This window comes from Stigmatopora argus, chromosome 13 (genome assembly GCF_051989625.1).
Source record: "Stigmatopora argus isolate UIUO_Sarg chromosome 13, RoL_Sarg_1.0, whole genome shotgun sequence".
Classification (NCBI taxonomy): Eukaryota; Metazoa; Chordata; class Actinopteri; order Syngnathiformes; family Syngnathidae; genus Stigmatopora; species Stigmatopora argus.
In genome coordinates, this window is record NC_135399.1 from 17536347 (window position 1) to 17555593 (window position 19247).

Below are 19247 nucleotides of genomic sequence, written 5' to 3' on the forward strand. Positions count from 1 at the left end.
CCCCCGCTTTTGGGAACGTGCACGCCTTTTTAGTTAAAAAATAAAACAAAAAATGAGGGTGGCGCAAACCGCAAAAAACCTTACCGTTGTCCGTTTTTTCAGAATGTTTGCAATTTCGATTTTCCCATAAAAAACGTGAAAACTACATTAACCAGGAACACGGAAAAGACATTGACATTTCCGCTTTTCGCTGTTCTGTTTCTAAAAACTGCGATTCTCCTGACTAAATTTTCTGCCGTTTTAATGTGCTGTGGAACAAAATGGGGCAGAATGAACCCAAGCAATTGTTTTTCTCATTTATTTCAAACGTGCCCATGAAAAAAGAAAAAAAAAACAGTAGAGGCAGGCAACACATTACACGATGAAGGCACACAAACCAATGAGTGTACTGTTATGAAAGGAGGGGGGGGGGATACATTTCCAGCCTGAAACAGAATTTTCCACCTTAACTATCCACATTCACGGGTTGCTTTCGCAGTAAAGACAATCCAGCAAGCGAGAAAAGAAACTTTGAGGCGTCTCGTTTCAGAGTAAACATCTGATCAGGCTCCAAAGTTCAAATATCAGGGGGTCTCACCAAGAAGCCAGCTTTAGCCAAACCATAATAACACTTGTATGAACAAATATGCACGGAAAGAGCACAGTTGCAGCTTTGTCCATTCCACCAAAAGGCACTTCATTACCCCTTAGAAGAACAAAAAAAAAAGAAAGAAAACAAAACACTTGGCATTTAAAATGACAGCAAGTTACAACAAAACGTCACGTGACCTTCACTAAACTAGTGAGGTGCGAGAGTGACAGAAAGAGATGCGCATTGCTCTTCATATTTACAAGTAAATGAACTCAATGTACTCTGTTAAACCCTCACGAGAAAAAGGTGCACTCCTAACGATCAGTAGTCGGGACATTCCGGTCCCCCCTCACAACATAAAAATTAAAAAAATATAGATATGTCAGAGGACAAATACAATCTATGAACGGGGATAGGAAGTATTGGAACCATACTTTAGAAAGATTGAAAGTGAAGTCAGAATTTTTCAAGAAAGTTGCAATTGTGGACTAATGATCAAGCTGTATTATTACTTTGATTAGAGACCATTCAAAATGAAAAACATCTATTCTGCCCAAGACAAAAATAATCAATTGTTCTTGTGATCAAACAAGAAAAGCACACGTTAAAGGGAATGCTCAATAACCCAAAACGATTCCATTAACAAAATTGTATCTCTGGGAGGAAAGGGGGGGAAAAAAGAACTTTTCACCAGTACTGCATTCATTTTTGTCCAGTAAGTTGACCTAAAAAAAGGGAACTTTTTCCTCACAATGATTGTAGCAATTGTAGCAAATATTACAACTTTGCATTTGGACATTTTTCCCCTCTCTGGCACAATGAAAAAAAAAAAAAAAGTGCAGTCGCTCCCGACGGCGATACAACAAACAAGCAGTGCAAAACAAGCAGGAATGCGGCACCCCACAACTACAGTCACATCCGAAACCGACGCAAGCGTCTGCTATTCTCACAATGATAATAATACAGTAATCTAACATGTCCAGCCGTTGAGGTGTTGGCAAAAACCTTATTGAAATAACCTGGGCGCTCTCGGGGAACCTGTCGTAAGGCACGATTCTCAAGGCCGAGTGTGTTCTCGTCTTCTTTCTTATCCTTTTCCTTTAGCTGCGCGGATATCATCCTAAATGTCGACGGGCTTCAAGTGAAATGAAATCGGCCGACGGCTCCCGCGTGCCGTCACCGAACCAACGCTAGACGAGCAAACGCGGGAAAAAAATGGCGCGCGGGCGGAAACATCTGGCAATAGATTAAAAAATATATTTCACCTCTTGTACATATTAAAAAGATTTATTCTTAAATAAATTAAGTCACCTTCATAGATCCTCCTCTCTGTAATCCTTCAAGAATATATATATATACACATCAATATATTCCAAAGGCGCCAAGGCAATGTCTGATTGGTTCAAACATTTGTTCGATTACTTTTTCGCTCTCTGGAGGAATTTCACCCGACTATAATCGACATATTTCTTTTTTTCTTTTTTTTAAGATAAGGACTATTTTGCGTGTTTAGGCTGGTGTTGGTTCTAAACACGATATTTCCTTATTTGGGGTTTGTGTACATTCCCATCTGGGGGCCCCAGTCTGAGTGCAATGTCCTAGCGCGCCCCCGTGTGGCAGCATTGAGTTGAAAGGGAGTGATTTGGCAGCACTGAGCGATCGACCGGTGACGTCATGCTTTTCTTCCCCGGGGGGTTTCCATGTTGGCGTTTACTTCCAAAGTTGCCGGAAGAATCTATCACGCGGCTTCTTCTGCGTATTAACGGCAGGATTCACATTCTGGCGATTGAGGTAAGAAAGCGACGGACACGGAACGTAAAGGTCTAACGAAATGAAATAAGGTTGGGCCCGGCCCCCCCACAGCGGCCCGATGACTTCCTTGCCGCCTGAGCTGAGGTTCGAACGCGAGCGGCCTACGACATTTTGCTCTCCCACCCCAAAAAGTCATCCTGCTATCCTCTTTATGTGGATCTGAAGGGAGACAAAGAGAGGATGTGGTGAAATGCGATTAGTGGGTGTGGCCTTTTGCTTCCACGGAACCGTGTGATGTCATTGGCTTACTTCACTGAGGATGGTCCAGACGGGCGAGTTTTGCAGAACGGACAGTCGCAAGGCCAAGACGGGATTGAAACAAGGATCCACGGCACCTTCCGCCACGCCCTTTTCAAACTGACCTGTGGGTTTCAATGCGTGATATTAAAAGGACATCGTTTCTGAGACTTACTTGATGGCACAATTTGAAATCCTATTGTAGTCGCCTTTTAAAAAATGTTATTTCTTCAAATGTGGTATATTAATGTGGACTTCTATGGGGGTGTCCCTTTAAAAAGCCTTATCCTGTTCAGGATTGTGGTTGTGCTAGATGACATACGTGTCTTTGAGGAAGGCTGGGGCATTCAATTACATACCTGTCAACCTCTGCCGATAACTGCCCTTATAAATGATTACGATTCCCCTTACAAACCCCCCAAAAACCTTACAAACACCGTACGACTCGTACAAGATATGGCGTAATCTCAGATGACATCGGGTTTCATGGCAGTTATGACGTACGCCTCAACTGTTGTTTCCCTTTTCAATTTATACATGGAGAAGTAATATTTCAAGTTGATTTGGTCCTTCACCACAATCATCTTTTGCTATGGCAACCAAAACATGGATTCGAGTGAAAAAGGAAATGATTAGAACGGATGTTTAGCCACTCACCGATCCTGTAGAAGCGGTCCTCGGTTCGGTTGTACTTCTCTTTGGTCTGCGGTCCGCTTTCCTGAGCAAGGCAAGGTTGAATTAAGACGGACGGAGTCTCACCCAAGTGTCAACGATGTGAGCAAAAAGCCCGCACGTGGGTCCGCCTTTGGGTTTTAAATCAATACACCGACCGCAGCCTCCCGAGCCATCGGCCCAAGCGGCGTCACGTAATCGTAGCAGTCAGCGGGCGCGAGCGGGCGCGAGCGGGCGAGTGTTTCCTTACGGAGACGGGCAGAATTTCCACGGTAGTATTTTGCATCTTGTCCCCGGGGTGTTCCTGGTTGCCGCTGCGAAACAGGAACCTGTCGACAAAAAACAGGACGCGCCCTTGGTCAACTTTATATGGAGATAAAATGTGAAGAATGGGAGACCCCGTTCGTTATTGACCCTTGCAGTCATACTTCTGGACTTTTGTTTTGGATCTAGCCAAAGTCTTTGATAGAGCTGATGGACAACAAAACGAAAAGAAAGGCAGCGGCTTTTATCTGGAGAAGATCTCGTGTCGTCAGCGCAGACGGAGTCTTGATGGAGAGTCATTTATTGGCTGAGCTACTGACTTGTCACGTGCCAATTCCCTTCTGCTGACTGACCTGAGGAGGCCTACTTTAGAGTCCTCTCGCTAAGTCTAATTAGCCCCGTGGCGTCCCCCCGGAGAGGCACGGAAGCACGGAGAGATGCGCCAAAACAGACTGAGACTCTGGCTAGCTAGGCAGCCAGAGGAAAGGAAGTTATCCCTGACGACGGCCTCATTTCTCACCTCTCGATGCTGATGGGCCTGTCAAATTTGAAGAGGATGTAGTCTCCCGCCTTTGGCGTGACGGCCCAGAAGAAATCCTCCCCGAGGTAGGTCTTCTCCAGCGTGTGGCCCTGATACACCTGACGATAGCGGCGTACCACGTCAGCAACTCAAAAGTGGGACAATACCTGGTTGTATGGCTCACGGCCGACTGAAACGAACCTGATGAGACTGGGGCAGATTTCCAAAAAGTCAACGGGAAATCTTTGCCTTTTATTTTTTTTTAGGAATGCCTCAACGCTCATTAGCTTCCCACTTTGTCATTTATGACATTGTGTGAGCAAAATGTATTTCGAAATGGCTAACAATGACTGTGTCATTGTCCCAGCTTTATTTTTGGGTGAAATGGCCCGGTCATACTGTCTTATTTGTTCCTTCACTCAAGGCACTTCAGTAAATTAAAATAGAATTTAAGAGTAGATCACTTTTAATGATTTCAAATTAAAACTCACCCATTAAATAAGTATTTGGAAGGCGGCTTCCTACATAATAATATATTCTATATTCCAATCAATTGAGCTAGCTAGAAATGCTTTTTTTATGCATGTGATGAATGTATATTATCTGTACTAGTTTGGCTTTGTGAATTGAGTAGGTAAAGTAAAGAGATGTTCATTTAATCTTCAATGGTTGCTTGTTGAGTCAATAAAGGTTTTAGGAGAATGAGCATTTGAGGGTGAAAGAGCGTCAATGCAGATTACCTTCATGGATGTGGAAATCTCAGCGGGTGGATTGACGTGTATCTTGTGGAGAAGCGGCTTCAGGAAATCTTTGTCCTGCGGGGAAGCCCAGAGGTCAACGCGGAAATGTGCACATTTGTTCGGCGGTGGCGCGCAAAAGGACTCGCTCACAGTGAGCTTCTGGATTTTTCCGGCCAGGGACGAATGGAGCCCCACGTGTTGAAACAACGAAGGGCGGAAGCGAATGCGGAGGCTGGACTTTTGCCGCTCGCAGTGTTTCTAGGAAAAAGGGAAAAAAATAAAAAAAGAGGGGCATCATTATCATGATTCATCACAGCACAACAAAGCGTCTACCAGAATAGAACGGCTTATTGTCGTCATATATTGAAAAAAATGCTTGTCCATTTCCTCACTAATGTCATCAAAAGGGGCGTGGCATCATTTTGGATCAATTCGAGGAGGATGCTCACAAAATTGAATTTAAAGCACAGGTGTCAAAGTGGCGGCCCGGTGGCCAGATCTGGCCCGCCGCATTATTTTGTGTGGCCCGGGAAAATCAATCATGAGTGCCGACTTTCTGTTCTAGGATCAATTTAAAATGAAGAGTATAGATGTATATTACATTTGCAGATTTTCCCCTTTTAAATCAATAATTGTCATTTTTTAATCGTTTTTTTTCTGTGTTTTTAGTTCAAAAATAATTTTGTAAAATCTAAAAATATATATAAATATTTTCTGTTTTCCACTTTAATATGGAACATAATTAGAGAAAAATTTGGTTTCCTTTTGCAATGAAAAACAAATGATTAAATAAATGATTTTCCCTTACTAAGAAAAAAAGCTCAAATAAACATTGTTTTAGATCTATAAAAAAACGGAATATTCAGGGATTTTGATCCAGTTCTTTTAATCCATTTATAAAAATATATATCTAAATATTATATGTACAATGGTCCAGCCCACATGAAACAGAGTTAACATTAATGCGGCCCGCCAACCAACCTGAGTCCGACACCCTTGATTTAAAGGTTTTTACCAGGACAGCAGATTCATTGTACGTAATTCTGTTGTTTCCCTTTCAAATTAAAACAGATTTAAAGACGCAATTTACATTGAAATACATTGAAAGCGTGACTTCCTTACCGCGTCTTTTTCAGGATTGCACACTTTGACCCAGAGAATGTGGTCCAGTAGCCAATCGATGGGCTTCTCCTTGTAGAACATGAAGATAAACTCCACAATGAGATTCAGGTCCGGCGCCTTGAACATCTTTCCTGAAGGAGAACACAAAAGTAAATGATGTCACTGACACAGAAGCTTATTAGCAAACAACATTTGAGTCGGATGAATCAATGGCTCGGAGGAAAAAGCCGTGGAGTTTGCGACAAAACATACCGATGAAGCCCAGCTGAGAAAACTCCAGGACCATCCAGTCCTCGGACGAGAGCTGGAGGGCAAAGTTCTTCATGGTGGCAAAGTAGTTGGGCTTGGCCACGATGTCGTCCTCCAACTGAGGGAGAAGAAGACGTGCAGGATTGAGGCGGAATCAAGCATATTTTGTTTTTTGTTTTGGTGGAGTGGAGGGGGGATTACAACGCTCACAAAAAGGGAAAGAGCCATGAAAAGACGCAAGAACGACTGAACACCAAAGCAGGTCGAGTGGAAATACCTCTTCCCTTCAGCTGAGAGCAGAGAATGGAAATGACAGTGCATGCATTAGATTAACAACAAGCATGCCTTCTCCAATATTTTGCTTCTCCAATGTTGTTTATGGCCTGAAAATATTGCTGCGAGAATACATTTTATCTTGGCAGAATTGAATACTGGATTATTTTGCACGGACATGCTCATAACGTTTAATTTTTCCTAAAAAAGCTTTATTTTTCATCAATCCAAACCATTGTTTTTCTAATCATTTTCAAAATATTAAAGTTGTTTTAGTTACAAGTATCAGCAAAGCATTCAAACATCCAAAGCGCTGCCCAGTTTTTATTGGATGGTAGAAAATGCAAAATATCAATGAATATGGCCCGCACATGAAGCTTAAATCCAGCCTACATTGCACTTCTCAGTTTTAACACTAGATGGAGCGGGTCACTTAATCAGCGACTGAGGGGGGGGCAAAACCTGACAACATTTTTTTTAGTAGTGAAAAATACAAGTATCTGTATTTTGGATAATTTTGCTGCTCTGATTGGTTTGGATTCTGGGATAGAAATTTTTTAGTGGCTGACATTGAAAGAGTTCAGAATACGAGCCGCCTCAGCATTTCCGGTCTATTGGTGACACATTTGGGGGAAGAAAAAAAACCGGCAGGCAAAAAAAGACAGATGATTGCAGCAGAAGTCAAAGAGGATTAGGCTGTCACTAAGTCAGCAAGCAAGCCGTGGTTTTATGAGCGGAAAACCACTGACAAAAATGCAGAAACCCACATTTGCTGCTTTCAATTCAGTGGAACAGAGATGCAAAACATCTTTACCTGAACATAATAAACTCCTTTGTTCACGGCATACATCATGAGGAAGGAATAGTCCAGGTTCTGCTTCGTCCGCCATCTAAACAATATACCAAAACAATCAATGTTGTTGACCAATTACAGTCATACCTCCACTTACGAAATTTTCAGGTTACATGTTTTTTTATATATGCAAATGAGTGAAAGGGTATGCATTTTAAATAACTTCCTCTGCTCTACATTAAAAAGAAAACGGTGGCATTTGATTTCCCGACATTGTATCGTATCTCGTCTCGAATCCTAATCCGATTTTTTTTTTCTTGAAACGCCAACCTTCTTCCATAAGCACATCAATCGAAAGAATAGCGGCGTGTTCCACCAGACGCGCGGCTTGTATTACCCCGCGTGCCGGCGTAAACAAACACTCGTGCCAACACAAACAAGACTGGTCTGCGTTCCAGGTCGATGACGATCCCATGGCGTACGCCCGTTTCTCGGGAGCCGCCGGTCGGCCGACCAGAAAGGAAACGCTGACGACAAAAGCTAGAGAGAGCGGGGGAGCGCCGCTTCTGCTGACCTTGATGTGACTTAGACAAATGCTTTTAGAATACTAATCAGCCGACTAAAAGCCGACTCCCTCCCGCCGGCTCATCCTTTCAGTTCGGCGCTCCCAAAATAAAGCGTCCCGGCGGAGCATTCGGCGGCTCACGTACTTGACTCGGTCTTTACGGTCGCCGAACGTCTCCTTAAGGTTGTCCAGGTCTGGATAAAAGGTGGTAGGAGGGGAAATAACCTCCAGCAAACCCGAATTGAGCTCCACGGAGAACCTGAGGGAAGACGAGACGAGACCAGGCGTGAGTGAAGTGACCCCGGGGAACGCCGAGAGCCAATCGAAGGCGCTCCTACTCGTTCTGGAGGCCGGAAACCACACTCTGAACGTACTCCAGGTCCGTCTGCGGAAGAAAGCGGGCGCCACTTTAGAGCGCGGCGCCGCCACGCGACCGCGGGCGGGGCGACCCCTCACCTCCCCGACGAAGACGATGATCACGCAGTCGAGCTTCTCCTCCGGAGACAGCTTGTCGATGAGCGAATGCAGCGTCTCGGCCAGATACGACTTGACTTTGCGCTTGACGGTGGGGATGCCCATCACCATGGTAACTGGGAGGAGAGCAGATGAGTTTTAATCAAAGCGAGACCAACGGCGAACGCTCGCCGTTCGACGTCGAGTTGATTAGATTGGCTGGAATTGGCGGGCGGGGCGGAGGGCCGGATGGGAAGAGGGAGGGAACGCTGGATGCAAAAGCTCCCACAGAGGCAATTTGAAACGACGTCTCGGTCAGCAATGACTCGGAGGGGGGAAAAAAAAATCAAATGCTTCTGTTTACGAGCGCTGAGGGACGAGAGAATGGAATGGAGGCGGGAATTGCGAATGGTGGGACTCAATCAATTCATGAGCTTCTGCTATGAATGACAGACTTTTTGGCCCAGTGCTACAATGTTCCACACATCACGTTGATGTTCCCGTAACCTATGCATACATTAACTAACAACAGGTTATTCCAGAACACTTAAAAAAAGAGCATACATACTAGGAGAGGTCGAGACCAAAGTGAGTTGTTTCCATAAGGAGTGTTCTCGTTAAGATGCCGAAAAATCCCTCAGAACAACAATACAATAGATTCTGATTGATGGTTACAATGCTAACACGTTTACCGCAATCACATTTAATAAAGGCCAAGGGTTCGAAACCAAACCGGAGTGCACGCTGTGGGTTTCAGAAAAGGGGGCCAACCGACCGAGCATCTACGCAGCGTGGAGAATCTGTCCCACTTTCGCATTGTGTACCTCACGCCGAACACCGCCATGTATGGTGACGCCCACCAGCATTTAAATAAAAAAAAATCTAGGTCAAAGATGAAAGGAAAGCGAGGGAGGAAGCAAATAAAAAAGTGACAGCATGCTAGCGGATGCTAGCAGACAGTGAACGTGTGTTAATGCATCCAAGTGCGAGGCCCCATCAGCCATAATGCATCCGTCGTTAATCGTTGCTCATTCCGTACGTTCAAACTGGTGCTTAATCTTTTGCTGATCTGCTTCCAGAGTATGACCGCTCGATACTAAATAACTTCCCCGGGGGTTTTCCATCATTCACTTTGAAATCACACAAAAGTGCAACAACATTTGAATGGGATCAAGGGCAACAGAGTGGCAACTTTACAATTTGATGCACTCAACAAAAGCTATTTTCGGGGATTTGGCCGCGTTTGCGCGGGCGCAATTTGGCTGTCGCGCATGCATGCTTCGTATGGTGAGTTGTCAGGAAGATGGTGATGACTGACACTGTTTTTCTTTGGCTGTAAAGGCAAAGAAGGAAAACGGAGTGATAAATGGAAGAAACTTGGACTTGGGAAGTAAAGCCATCTCCGTCCTGACTACAAAGTAAAACACACACTTGAAAATTGCTCACTCCATGTATCTTTCTCTATTGAAATGAATGGTCATTTTAAGAATCCATTCTAAAACCCAGACATACAGAGATACATTGAACAAGAGTTTCATAAAGGAGTCTACGTTCCCGTCACAATATTTTTTACCGTATTTTCTTGCATATACGCCGTATTTGTAAGTCAAAAAAATGATGACTGAATCAAGGGTACGTACACTTATAAGCGCGCAAGACTTACAGCATTGCTGTACTCCTTTTTTTCACCTGTAGATTTCGGCAAATTAACATTTAGTATTTGTGGGTTATTTTCTGTTTTGCAGTAAGAAAACAACCTTTACTTGATGAATGACTAACTTCCTTTTATTAACCCTAATAATGTGCTTTTAATTCATACAGAAATAAAACGTGGGGTGATTTTTCTTAAGATTTTCCCTTCAAAGTAACACATTTATACTCCCTATTAAAACCATAAATATGGAGGTGAAAATTGTGAATCAAGGGGCGGCTTGTACGCGAGAAATTGTAAAATGCAACAATTTTAAGGGTGTGGCTTATACGCGGTGGTGGCTTATATGCGAGAAAATACGGTATCATAGTAGAAGGTACACGGTACTCCAGCACTGAATTTTTGGGGCTATAAGTTGTAGCAGCCAAAGAATATGAAATAAAGAGGAAAAAATATAGAGCAATACAAGTCGCATTTTTGGGAGGGCAATATTTATTCCTATACTCCTATTTTCTTATATTTCATTTTATCAGAATCCAAAAACAATCTTGACAGGACGGGGAGCACACGTGTAGTATTTCCAGGCCAACAGGTTAGAATATTATCGGTCATGGACCGTAAAAGGCAGTGCAAAGTTCAGCCTGTTTGACATGTGTTGCGACATGAGCCTTCCAAAAATGGCTTTCATTGTGGCAATCAACCACTAAAACCCAGTACAATGAAAATGAAAATGCGTGGGCCATTTAGCCATGCCATTTGTGTTGCCCATTGCTCAATTTCAGCACAAGCGTGGCGAGTGACATCCGTTTACAAACTTAAAAAACGAACCATACATTTTAAATTCCCAAACGTTTCTACTGGATTCCACTGAAAATGATGTGATCGGTCCCAATTTCAATCCGACAAATTCTGGAACATGGCCAATAAAAACGCTTTTTATTGCTTTTAAAGGGTTTTGAAGCATTCCAAATCAAGCGAGGCGGAGGTTAAAGAGTGCAAAGTCGCATGGGGCTTTTTAAAAAAGACTCGTAATACACGTGGACTAAAAGTGACTGCTGTGTACACACACATTCCTTGGGGAGGACTCGGTACATGACAAGCCCGGAAGATATTTACAATCAACCTGTCACAAATTGCAGGCGTGTAGACGCAAGACCCTCGTAAAAACGCAGAGATGCCGAATGGGATGCTCACCTCCGGTGCGTCCCACGCCGACTTGTACGGCGGGTTGCAGGCTGCCCTCGTTGTTGAGCAAGTGAGGCATGTGGTGGTAGATGTTTGGCACGTGGAGTGGCTTCCTGTTGGCCAGCTGCCTCAAAAGTTTCTGGGTTTCATCTGAAAAGGTTTGGTTCATTGTGTCGTTAGCACTTTGTATTTGGGAGCTGACAGCACAAATAGGGACATTTCATCACTTTATTCAAATTTCCTTTTTTTTTTTTTGTTCTTGGAAAAAAAAAATCTGAAATTTTTAGTGACTTTATGTTTAGGGCAAGGGTGTCAGACTCTGGTTGGTTCGCGGCCCGCATTAACGTCAACTCGGTTTCGTGTGGGCCGGACCATTTTAGATATAATATTTAATTTTTTTTATATAAATGGATTAAAAGAACTGGATCAAAAGCCCTAAATATTCCGTTTTTTATAGATCTAAAAAAAGTGTTTATTTGAGCTATTTTTCTTAGTAAGGGAAAATCACTTTTAATCATTGTGTTCTATATTAAAGTGGAAAACAGAAAATGTTTTTATATATTTTTAGATTTTACAAAATGATTTTTGAACTAAAAACACAGAAAAAATGGATTAAAAAATTGTAATTATTGATTAAAAAGGGGAAAAATAAGGAAATATAATATACATCTATATCTATCATTTTAATTTGATCCTAAAACAGAAAGTCGGCACTCATGATTTACTTTCCCGGGCCACACAAAATGATGTGGCGGGCCAGATTTGGCCCCCGGGCCACCACTTTGACACCTGTTTAGGCCTTACAGTTGCATGTGGTACCAAAGTAAAAATGTATTTTGGTGACTGTTCAATATTTGCCTATCAATAATAAATGCCAGGCATCAGAAAATTAAACCGCTCTGGTTAATCGGTTACCTGAGAAGGTGGCGAGGTTATCTTTGCTGCTGTTGGTTTCGGCAATGGCGCGGCGAAACTGCTCCAGGATACCGTTGAGCTCGGACGAGCGCTGCAGCGTCCGGTGCTCGGCCACACGTAGGCGCTCTTTCAAGGTGTGGAACTCCCGCTGGTATGCTACCAGTTTCTCTGTAAAGACCAGCGGAAAGTCGTCAGTGAGAGAGCTTTCAAAAGACAACCATGACAACAATCGGTCACGTGTGCTCGTCTATCGAGCTCGTTTTTACGGGGGCCGTCTAAGTTTATGACCGAGCGCCGTTCCTACGGTGAAAGCCAAACTCAAACGCTAACAATGGCGGTCACTGCGCGTGCCTTCCTGGGTCACATAGCAACACACTTAAAAAAACGTTCTTTTGTAATACCGTTGCACAAATGGATTCAATTCATGACGGCGATCTTTATGGGAGAAGGCTTTTCTATTCAGGTTGAAACATTCAGTAAAAAAAATGGCTGTTGACGAAGCTAGCAAAGATGTTAAACAACATTCATTGGTGTGAAGGGTTAGATTAATTCACTGTGAAGAAAAAAAATCAGTTCAGACTTTCTTTCACGCTTAAATTGGTGACAAGATAGTTTGTTTTTTCAGTAGCAGTGAGCTTTTCTTCAGTGGCTGTATTCATAATATGAAATCATATGACTCATGGCTGCGAGCGCTGACATCCTCCCACAGCGAAGGCCATTCTCTGCGTTTGTCCTGAAAATTCTGAAGTGAAAGAACACATTCAAAGAGGTTCACGGGTTATTTAGGGGCTCTGTGATCTAACCACGCTGCTATATTGCCAGAGTGCTCATCAATAAAACACCACCCAAGGACGGGTTTCCCTTTATCTGGTTTGTGTGAGCTATTGTCTTTCTCTCCGTGTGTCGCCCGTGCTTTAAAGCGCAGATGCTGTCATTTGGATGGAAAGGGCTTGAGACTTCAAACCCCAAAGCAGACTTTCATGTGCACAGCGGCGCTCCGGGTGCCACCAAGGCAATTTTACTAACAAAATGTGTAGTAAGGTGGAAGGACACAAAACCACGCGGAATACATTTTTCGTGCAGAACAGACAGCTAAACACTAGTTTTTCGTTTTTTTTTAGCTGACATTTCTTCTTGCGCATCAATGCTGGAGTTAATTCCCTGTAAACTCGGCCCCCAAAAACTCCCAGGTGGGGAGAAAGTCCTCTTTTTTATATATATTTATTTTTAAAAAAGTTTTTAAAAAAAATTGTGTGAGGCTTTACCAATCGCTTTTCCAAAGCTTGATGGTTTTGTCATTTTCTAACGCGGCAGATGCGATGATGTTCTCTGGGGGAGGTGAACCCACCCGCACCTGGCAACGCCATGGCGGACACGGAACACAAAAGCTTTCTCTTTATCGTCTCTGTAAAAGGCAAAGAAATACTTCGGGAGTGCCACTACGTCCGTGCGTTTGTTTGTCTTTTCGTAGTTTTGATACAAAATGTGTTTGGTAAAGAGTGGTGTAAAAAAATATGAAAGATTGGTAGTGTCTGGAAGCTCTGCATTGGCCCTAATTCCATTTTAGCATCCGGATAAACAGCGCTTTCTAATTGTTATGGGGGAGATCATCCTAGCCACAGATTGTGTCCAGCTCTGACATGAACGAAAGCAACGTTTGCAAAATCTGCTTTTGCATTATGCATGAAAAAGAAGCCGACAGTGGCGCACCTGCTAGCCTTTTGCTTCCACGATGCAGCTCGCACACATCAACCCAAAACAACAACAACACATTTATCCATCTCAAGACCTTCGTTTAGCTAGAACCAAATGACGACCTCACGTTGCGCGGATTTCAACGAGGTGTTAAGACAACCTGACAATTCTCATTTTTCTCTTTAAAATGGAATAAAATGCTAAAGAAACCCAACTACAGACACAACACCAAGCCTTTTCTTCAGATTGCTTGAATCTGTTTGCAAGCTTTCTAGTGCTAACGGCAGCAGGGTCAAGGGAGCCAAATCAATACAAAACAAAAACAAAAACCACCTTCCAGACTAGTCCCAGTGGCCAGATTCTACACTTCCTTTGCTTTCCTGGCTGCAGTGTTCATTGTTTTTCTCCTGACCCCCGCCCACTCTTAAAGATTCCTGGGCTCACCGTCAGCGTCATTGGCACGGTCAACTGGCAACGCACGAAAAAGGATATTGCTTCATTTCCGGAATCTTTCTTTTTTGGGGGGAATTTCTTCCTGATCGCGGAGGAAATTTAATGAGGAATCCGCTAAGATGCCGAAAACGGCCGGGAAAATGTTTCTCTCGTCCTCGTGTACGGAAGGAAGTTGCTGAAAAATATTAGTCAGAGGAGAGAAAGAAATGGAAGAAAAACAAGGTTGTCGTGGGAACGCGACTTTTTCTTTAAGTGGCTTGTCTACAAATGAAAAAAAGATTGAGTAACTGCAAATGTTATCTTCATCTTGATTGTAGACAAGGCGAACCAGTTGTATTTTTTCCATTTTGTTGTACGTTCTAGTGCATATTTTCTTGCGTTGTTTATTACATTAATTGTTTTTTTTAACAACAGTCAAAGATATCTTTGCTGTCCTTATAATTTGCCAATGTAGGAATTTGGTTTCAGTGCATTTTCAAAAGGACATACAATAACAACAATGAGCAGAGCTAGCATGCGCGCTAGCTCATAGCACGGAAAGGTCCGTGTTCCAATGTTCAGAACTTTGTATGACAATTACACATGAAGAATGTGTCCAATTCTGACGACGTATTTGCACTCGGTGCAGTACGCCGTTTTCTGTCGTAAAAAAGGTTGGTAAAAATGTCATCTTTTTAAGACTATCCGAAACCCCCTTGAATAGCCACATTACTTCATATTGACAGAATCCTCCTTTTACGGTAATTGTTTCTGCAAGCATAACCTCTATCAAATAAATGGCAACGAGAGGCATGGCAGCGGTAATGACATCATCCATAAGTGGCCACAAAAGCCTCTTCCCGTGAGCGCTGAGCCACAAATATTAGTGAATACTAATCACCGTTCACCAGATCTCACCTTGACATTTATGTACTAAATACTAGCGATGTTCCCTCATCAAAATCTATTGGAAATCTTTCATTTTCACAGCCTCGGAATTGGGTAGTTTTGGTTTAAACTGTTTTAGGTATTATCTCATTCACTGTAATTGAGTCACAAGCAAAAATAAGTCATCAGGACATCCCTAGTAAATCCACACGGCAAAGAAGAAACAAACAAATCCCGCTGCGAAAAATCAATGGCTTCCGATGACGACAAGTCCCCGGCCGGCCTATCTTTCTCTCGAATTGGGGTGGAATCCCCTGGGGGAGGAATTCTTTTCTAAAAGCGACTGGGGGAACGGAAGTGCGCGACACAGGATGTTGCTGTTACTGTAATGACTTAAGAGCACAAAATAGCTAGCCTGCCAGCCCTGCTTCCGACTGTGGAAGGAGGGCCCAGAGGAACAGTAGGTGGATGCCTGCTTCCCTGTTTCAATGCTTGCCAGCCCGCTTCCCTGCGTGAGAAACAGAGGCAGGACACGTGCAACAAAAGAAGCAACACGTCCATCTCGTTGCCTCGTCAGCGGCACTGCACTCTGCCGCCTTTCATAAAGAGCAGGCCACCCACCGCAGGCGTTTTCCATCCGCTCTCCAGCTTTTATCACACCACCATCCTTCCTCCCAGACCATTGAGGACTGGTCCAGGAGTACGCCCACCCGCCCAAGCACACGCCACCCCGACGTCCTCACGTTACGCTCCCTACAGGTGCACCGCGATTTTGGAAATCATCCTTTTATCTGTAAATCTGGAGCACCGATTAGCCGTAGTGGCCTGTGCTATTTTTGTCCCATTGTGTGCGGTACGCTGGGACCCGAGAGGAAACGCTCTAATGCGGGGGTGCCAAACGGGCGACCCGTGGGCCGGGAGTGGCCCGCTACGGCACATGTGTCAAAGTGGCGGCCCGGGGGTAAATCTGGCCCGACGCATCATTTTGTGTGGCCCGGGAAAGTCAATCATGAGTGCTGACTTTCTGTTTTAGGATCAAATTAAAATGAAGTATAGATGCATATTCAATTTCCTGATTTTCCCTATTTTTTAATCCATTTTTTCTGTGTTTTTAGTTCAAAAATCATTTTGTAAAATCTAAAAAAAAAAAAAAAAAAAAAAGCTAAAATAACCATTGTTTTAGATCTATAAAAAACTGAATATTCAGGGCTTTTAATCCATTTATAAAAAAAAAATCTAAATATTATATCTAAAATGGTCCAGCCCACGTGAAATCAAGTTGACGTTAAAGCGGCCCGCGAACCAACCCGAATCTGACACCCTTGCGCTAGGGGGTCCCATCCGGCCCGCCAGGCACTTTGTAGCTCATTTATACTGCACGGACAGAATTAAATGCTTAATATCCATCATATTCCATCAAAACAGGGCCTTCAATGGTGGCCAAGGAGCTCATATGGAACCTTGAAATGCCCCTAAACCAACAGCAAGTCACCAGGTTAAGTCCAAAAATCAGAAGGAAGCGACAAGCGAACAAAAAGCCTCCCAAAAAGTCCCTCAAAAGCAGTAGGAAAGGCCCTGACCTAAAGGACACTTGAACATCTCTACACAACAGGAACACTAGCTTTGGACTCATCTTTATGTTAACAGCATTTGAAATTCAACACCCCTAAGTGATCATTTGATTCATTGTTTAACAGCCATCATCGTAAAGGACCATCCCGTTTGCCGAGGCGCCATCATGTGACGCAACAAGACACGAAGAGGAACACACTCGGGAGAGTCACGTTGGAGTGTGTTTGTGCAGCTGACTGACGTCAGGCTCCGTTGGCAGCCAATCACGTGACAAAAGACGCCAGAGGTGAGAAATCAAAAAGCCAAGATTAGCTCTTCACCGCCAACGACAATTCCACATCGCTCCAACGACATTTTGCCGATACACGTGCCTCACGCCATCCAATTACGAGTATACGAGTCCGTCTCTAAAAATAACCTCATGAATATTCTCATCTTTTTGGTTTTCTTTTGAAGGTCATTAGGATGGCGTTTTCAAACGTTCTTCCGCAAATTATTCAGCGATAGCTTTGTTCAAATTGAGGGCATAAAGACAATCCAGTTTTGATTTCAACATGCTAATGAGTCATTTTGGTGCTGTGCTAACTTGTGGTTAGAAAACAATGGTTGGCGTTCTTCCGTGTTAATTGAATGCAAATAATATTTCTAAGTAAATCAAGCTATAATTGGATTCTGTCAGTACGGAGGGCATGCGACATTTTGGGCTAACACAGAAGTGACGGCTAAATGACAGCGTAATGACGGGTAATATTTGTTTCGAATGCAGACAAGTAATATTTGTTGCTAAACGGCGGTGCTTGTCCACACAAAGCCTCATTTGCATTCGGAAACGCTTCTGATTGCAGCAAATCCCTTCAAAGATGTTTGAATGGACGACCAAATCCTCTAAATTTGCCACAAAGAGCGGCGATAAAAGGAATTTGGTCCATTAATGCGAGTCTCGTAACACTGGCGACCGCTCTTGGTATCGCAGGACCAACTCTTGATTTGTCCAGACCGGTCGCGAACACAACTGCTGTGATGAACTTCAACTCCTTCAATAAAGAAAGCATTTGGTAAAACAGAAAAATACCTTTCATGTTATATGTTAGTTAGCTATTCCTGTAATGACACTAATCTACGGTTTTGCCACTAAGATAGAATGAAACGAAAATAACACAATGGAAGGTCACGAGAAAGGAAAACTGATTTCAACAATGACCATTACAGGTACAAAAGTATCCTTGAAATAAAAACTGATTTCAACAATGACCATTACCGGTACAAAAGTATCCTTGAAATTAAAAGGGGTACAGGTACATATAATTGAATGTCAAACGCTGAAATTTAGTTGTATGAGAGAAAATATGCTAAAATAAATAGTAGAACATGAACAATAGGTCTTTTTTAATTGAAACGAATAATTTTGATCTTAACGAACTTCTGAAATTGATAGAAATGAGAAGTTTGGTTCCGGTTTTTTTTTCGTCCATAAATACAGCCAACTGTGACCCCAGTTAATTTGAAGATGAATTTGGCGAACGGCGACTCGTTGGGTAAATGTCAAGAATGTAAATGTGCCCATTTGGTTGTCTAAATGTGCCCATTTGGTTGTCAAATTAGACCGTTGGTTCCCCTTAGCGAACGCACGAGCCTACCTTTGCCATTCTGCCAGGCGTTGTACCAGGACAAGCTGAGGAAAGACGTGAAGAAAATCAACGCAGTGGCCACAGTTCCATTTCTGAGCCTCATCTCATTTCAGCGAAGCCTCGCATGTGTCGTCGCCGTCCTGAGTGCCTCGAGCCCCCCGCAGTCGTACTTTGACGTGGTGGCCCGGCAAAGCAGAAACGTGCGCACGGGTACTTCCGAGCGCTGTCTTCCACGTCCACGAAGGTGCTCGCTTACATGGTGTGTTCGAACGGAGAGGGGTGGGGCGCTTGCTTTAGCTGCCGGTGCAGTCCATTTCTCCAAAGAGGGGGGGTGTTGTCAATGAACGGGCGGCCCCGTCAGCGAGAATCGCAAGCAGGAGGAAAAAGAAGCATTTCGCTTTCGGTGGCGCTTGGGCTCTCCGTCATAGCACGCAAACGACGCCTCGGTTTCGCCTCAAATTGCGCCGCCACTAGCAACAGATGAAGATGGACCAACCCGAAAAAAGGGAACTGTCGTGCAAAGCGCCAATGTCTTCCCGTTGCTTCAATGTTTTCGGTTTCCGCGCGAATGTGTTCCCGCTTCTTCAATCGTTTTCGTGTTCGGCGCTCGACGCTCTTCGGCCGGGCTCGGTTAGCCGCTGAGCTAAGGTGAAACGCCAAGTGCAGTTGCGCTCATTTCGAAGCAAAATAGGGCGTCCGAGCTTGCCCAGTTTTTCCGTCGTAGACGCCCCAAATATGTGGAATCACGTGCACGCACACCGGACACTAACAACCTTGTAACTCTTGGACGTTGTCTGTCACTTTCCGTTCGTGTACAGGCTCACATCCGGTGTAGCCATGAGTTTTAAAATAATGAGTAGGCTATTTATTTTAAGTAGAATTCGCGATTTTTTTTAAAATAAGGCATAACGTCCCTACTCTTCTATGTTTGGATTCACCCTAGTTTAATGAGCCCCCTCCATCAACTTTTTCGTTTTCCGTTTGTACACAAGTCCTTACCGGAAATACTA

At 43.6% G+C, this 19247-nt stretch overlaps 1 protein-coding gene across 1 annotated transcript; it reads right to left on the reverse strand.

The window, feature by feature from the left end:
* Nucleotides 1–284: 284 nt before the first annotated feature.
* On the reverse strand, nucleotides 285–19058 carry mgat4a (alpha-1,3-mannosyl-glycoprotein 4-beta-N-acetylglucosaminyltransferase A). Its single transcript, XM_077617589.1, has 16 exons — nucleotides 18247–19058; nucleotides 12023–12190; nucleotides 11117–11257; nucleotides 8275–8408; nucleotides 8157–8203; nucleotides 7964–8077; nucleotides 7275–7350; nucleotides 6191–6305; nucleotides 5939–6069; nucleotides 4967–5074; nucleotides 4817–4891; nucleotides 4077–4195; nucleotides 3543–3621; nucleotides 3278–3338; nucleotides 2633–2745; nucleotides 285–2542 (listed from the first exon to the last, which is right to left on the reverse strand). The coding sequence occupies exons 1-16, from the start codon at nucleotides 18338–18340 to the stop codon at nucleotides 2516–2518; spliced, it is 1602 nt and encodes a 533-aa protein (XP_077473715.1). The 5' UTR covers nucleotides 18341–19058; the 3' UTR covers nucleotides 285–2515.
* Nucleotides 19059–19247: the final 189 nt, after the last annotated feature.

What these genes read in the sequence shown, in the direction of transcription:
- mgat4a (XM_077617589.1), bottom strand. Translation starts at nt 18,340, where the DNA reads ATGAGGCTCAGAAATGGAACTGTGGCCACTGCGTTGATTTTCTTCACG. An exon ending in TCATCGTCTTCGTCGGGGAG is followed by an intron (nt 8,204 to 8,274) that starts GTGAGGGGTCGC and finishes TTTCTTCCGCAG; the next exon opens with ACGGACCTGGAGTACGTTCA. An exon ending in GCAATCCTGAAAAAGACGCG is followed by an intron (nt 5,075 to 5,938) that starts GTAAGGAAGTCA and finishes CCTTTTTCCTAG; the next exon opens with AAACACTGCGAGCGGCAAAA.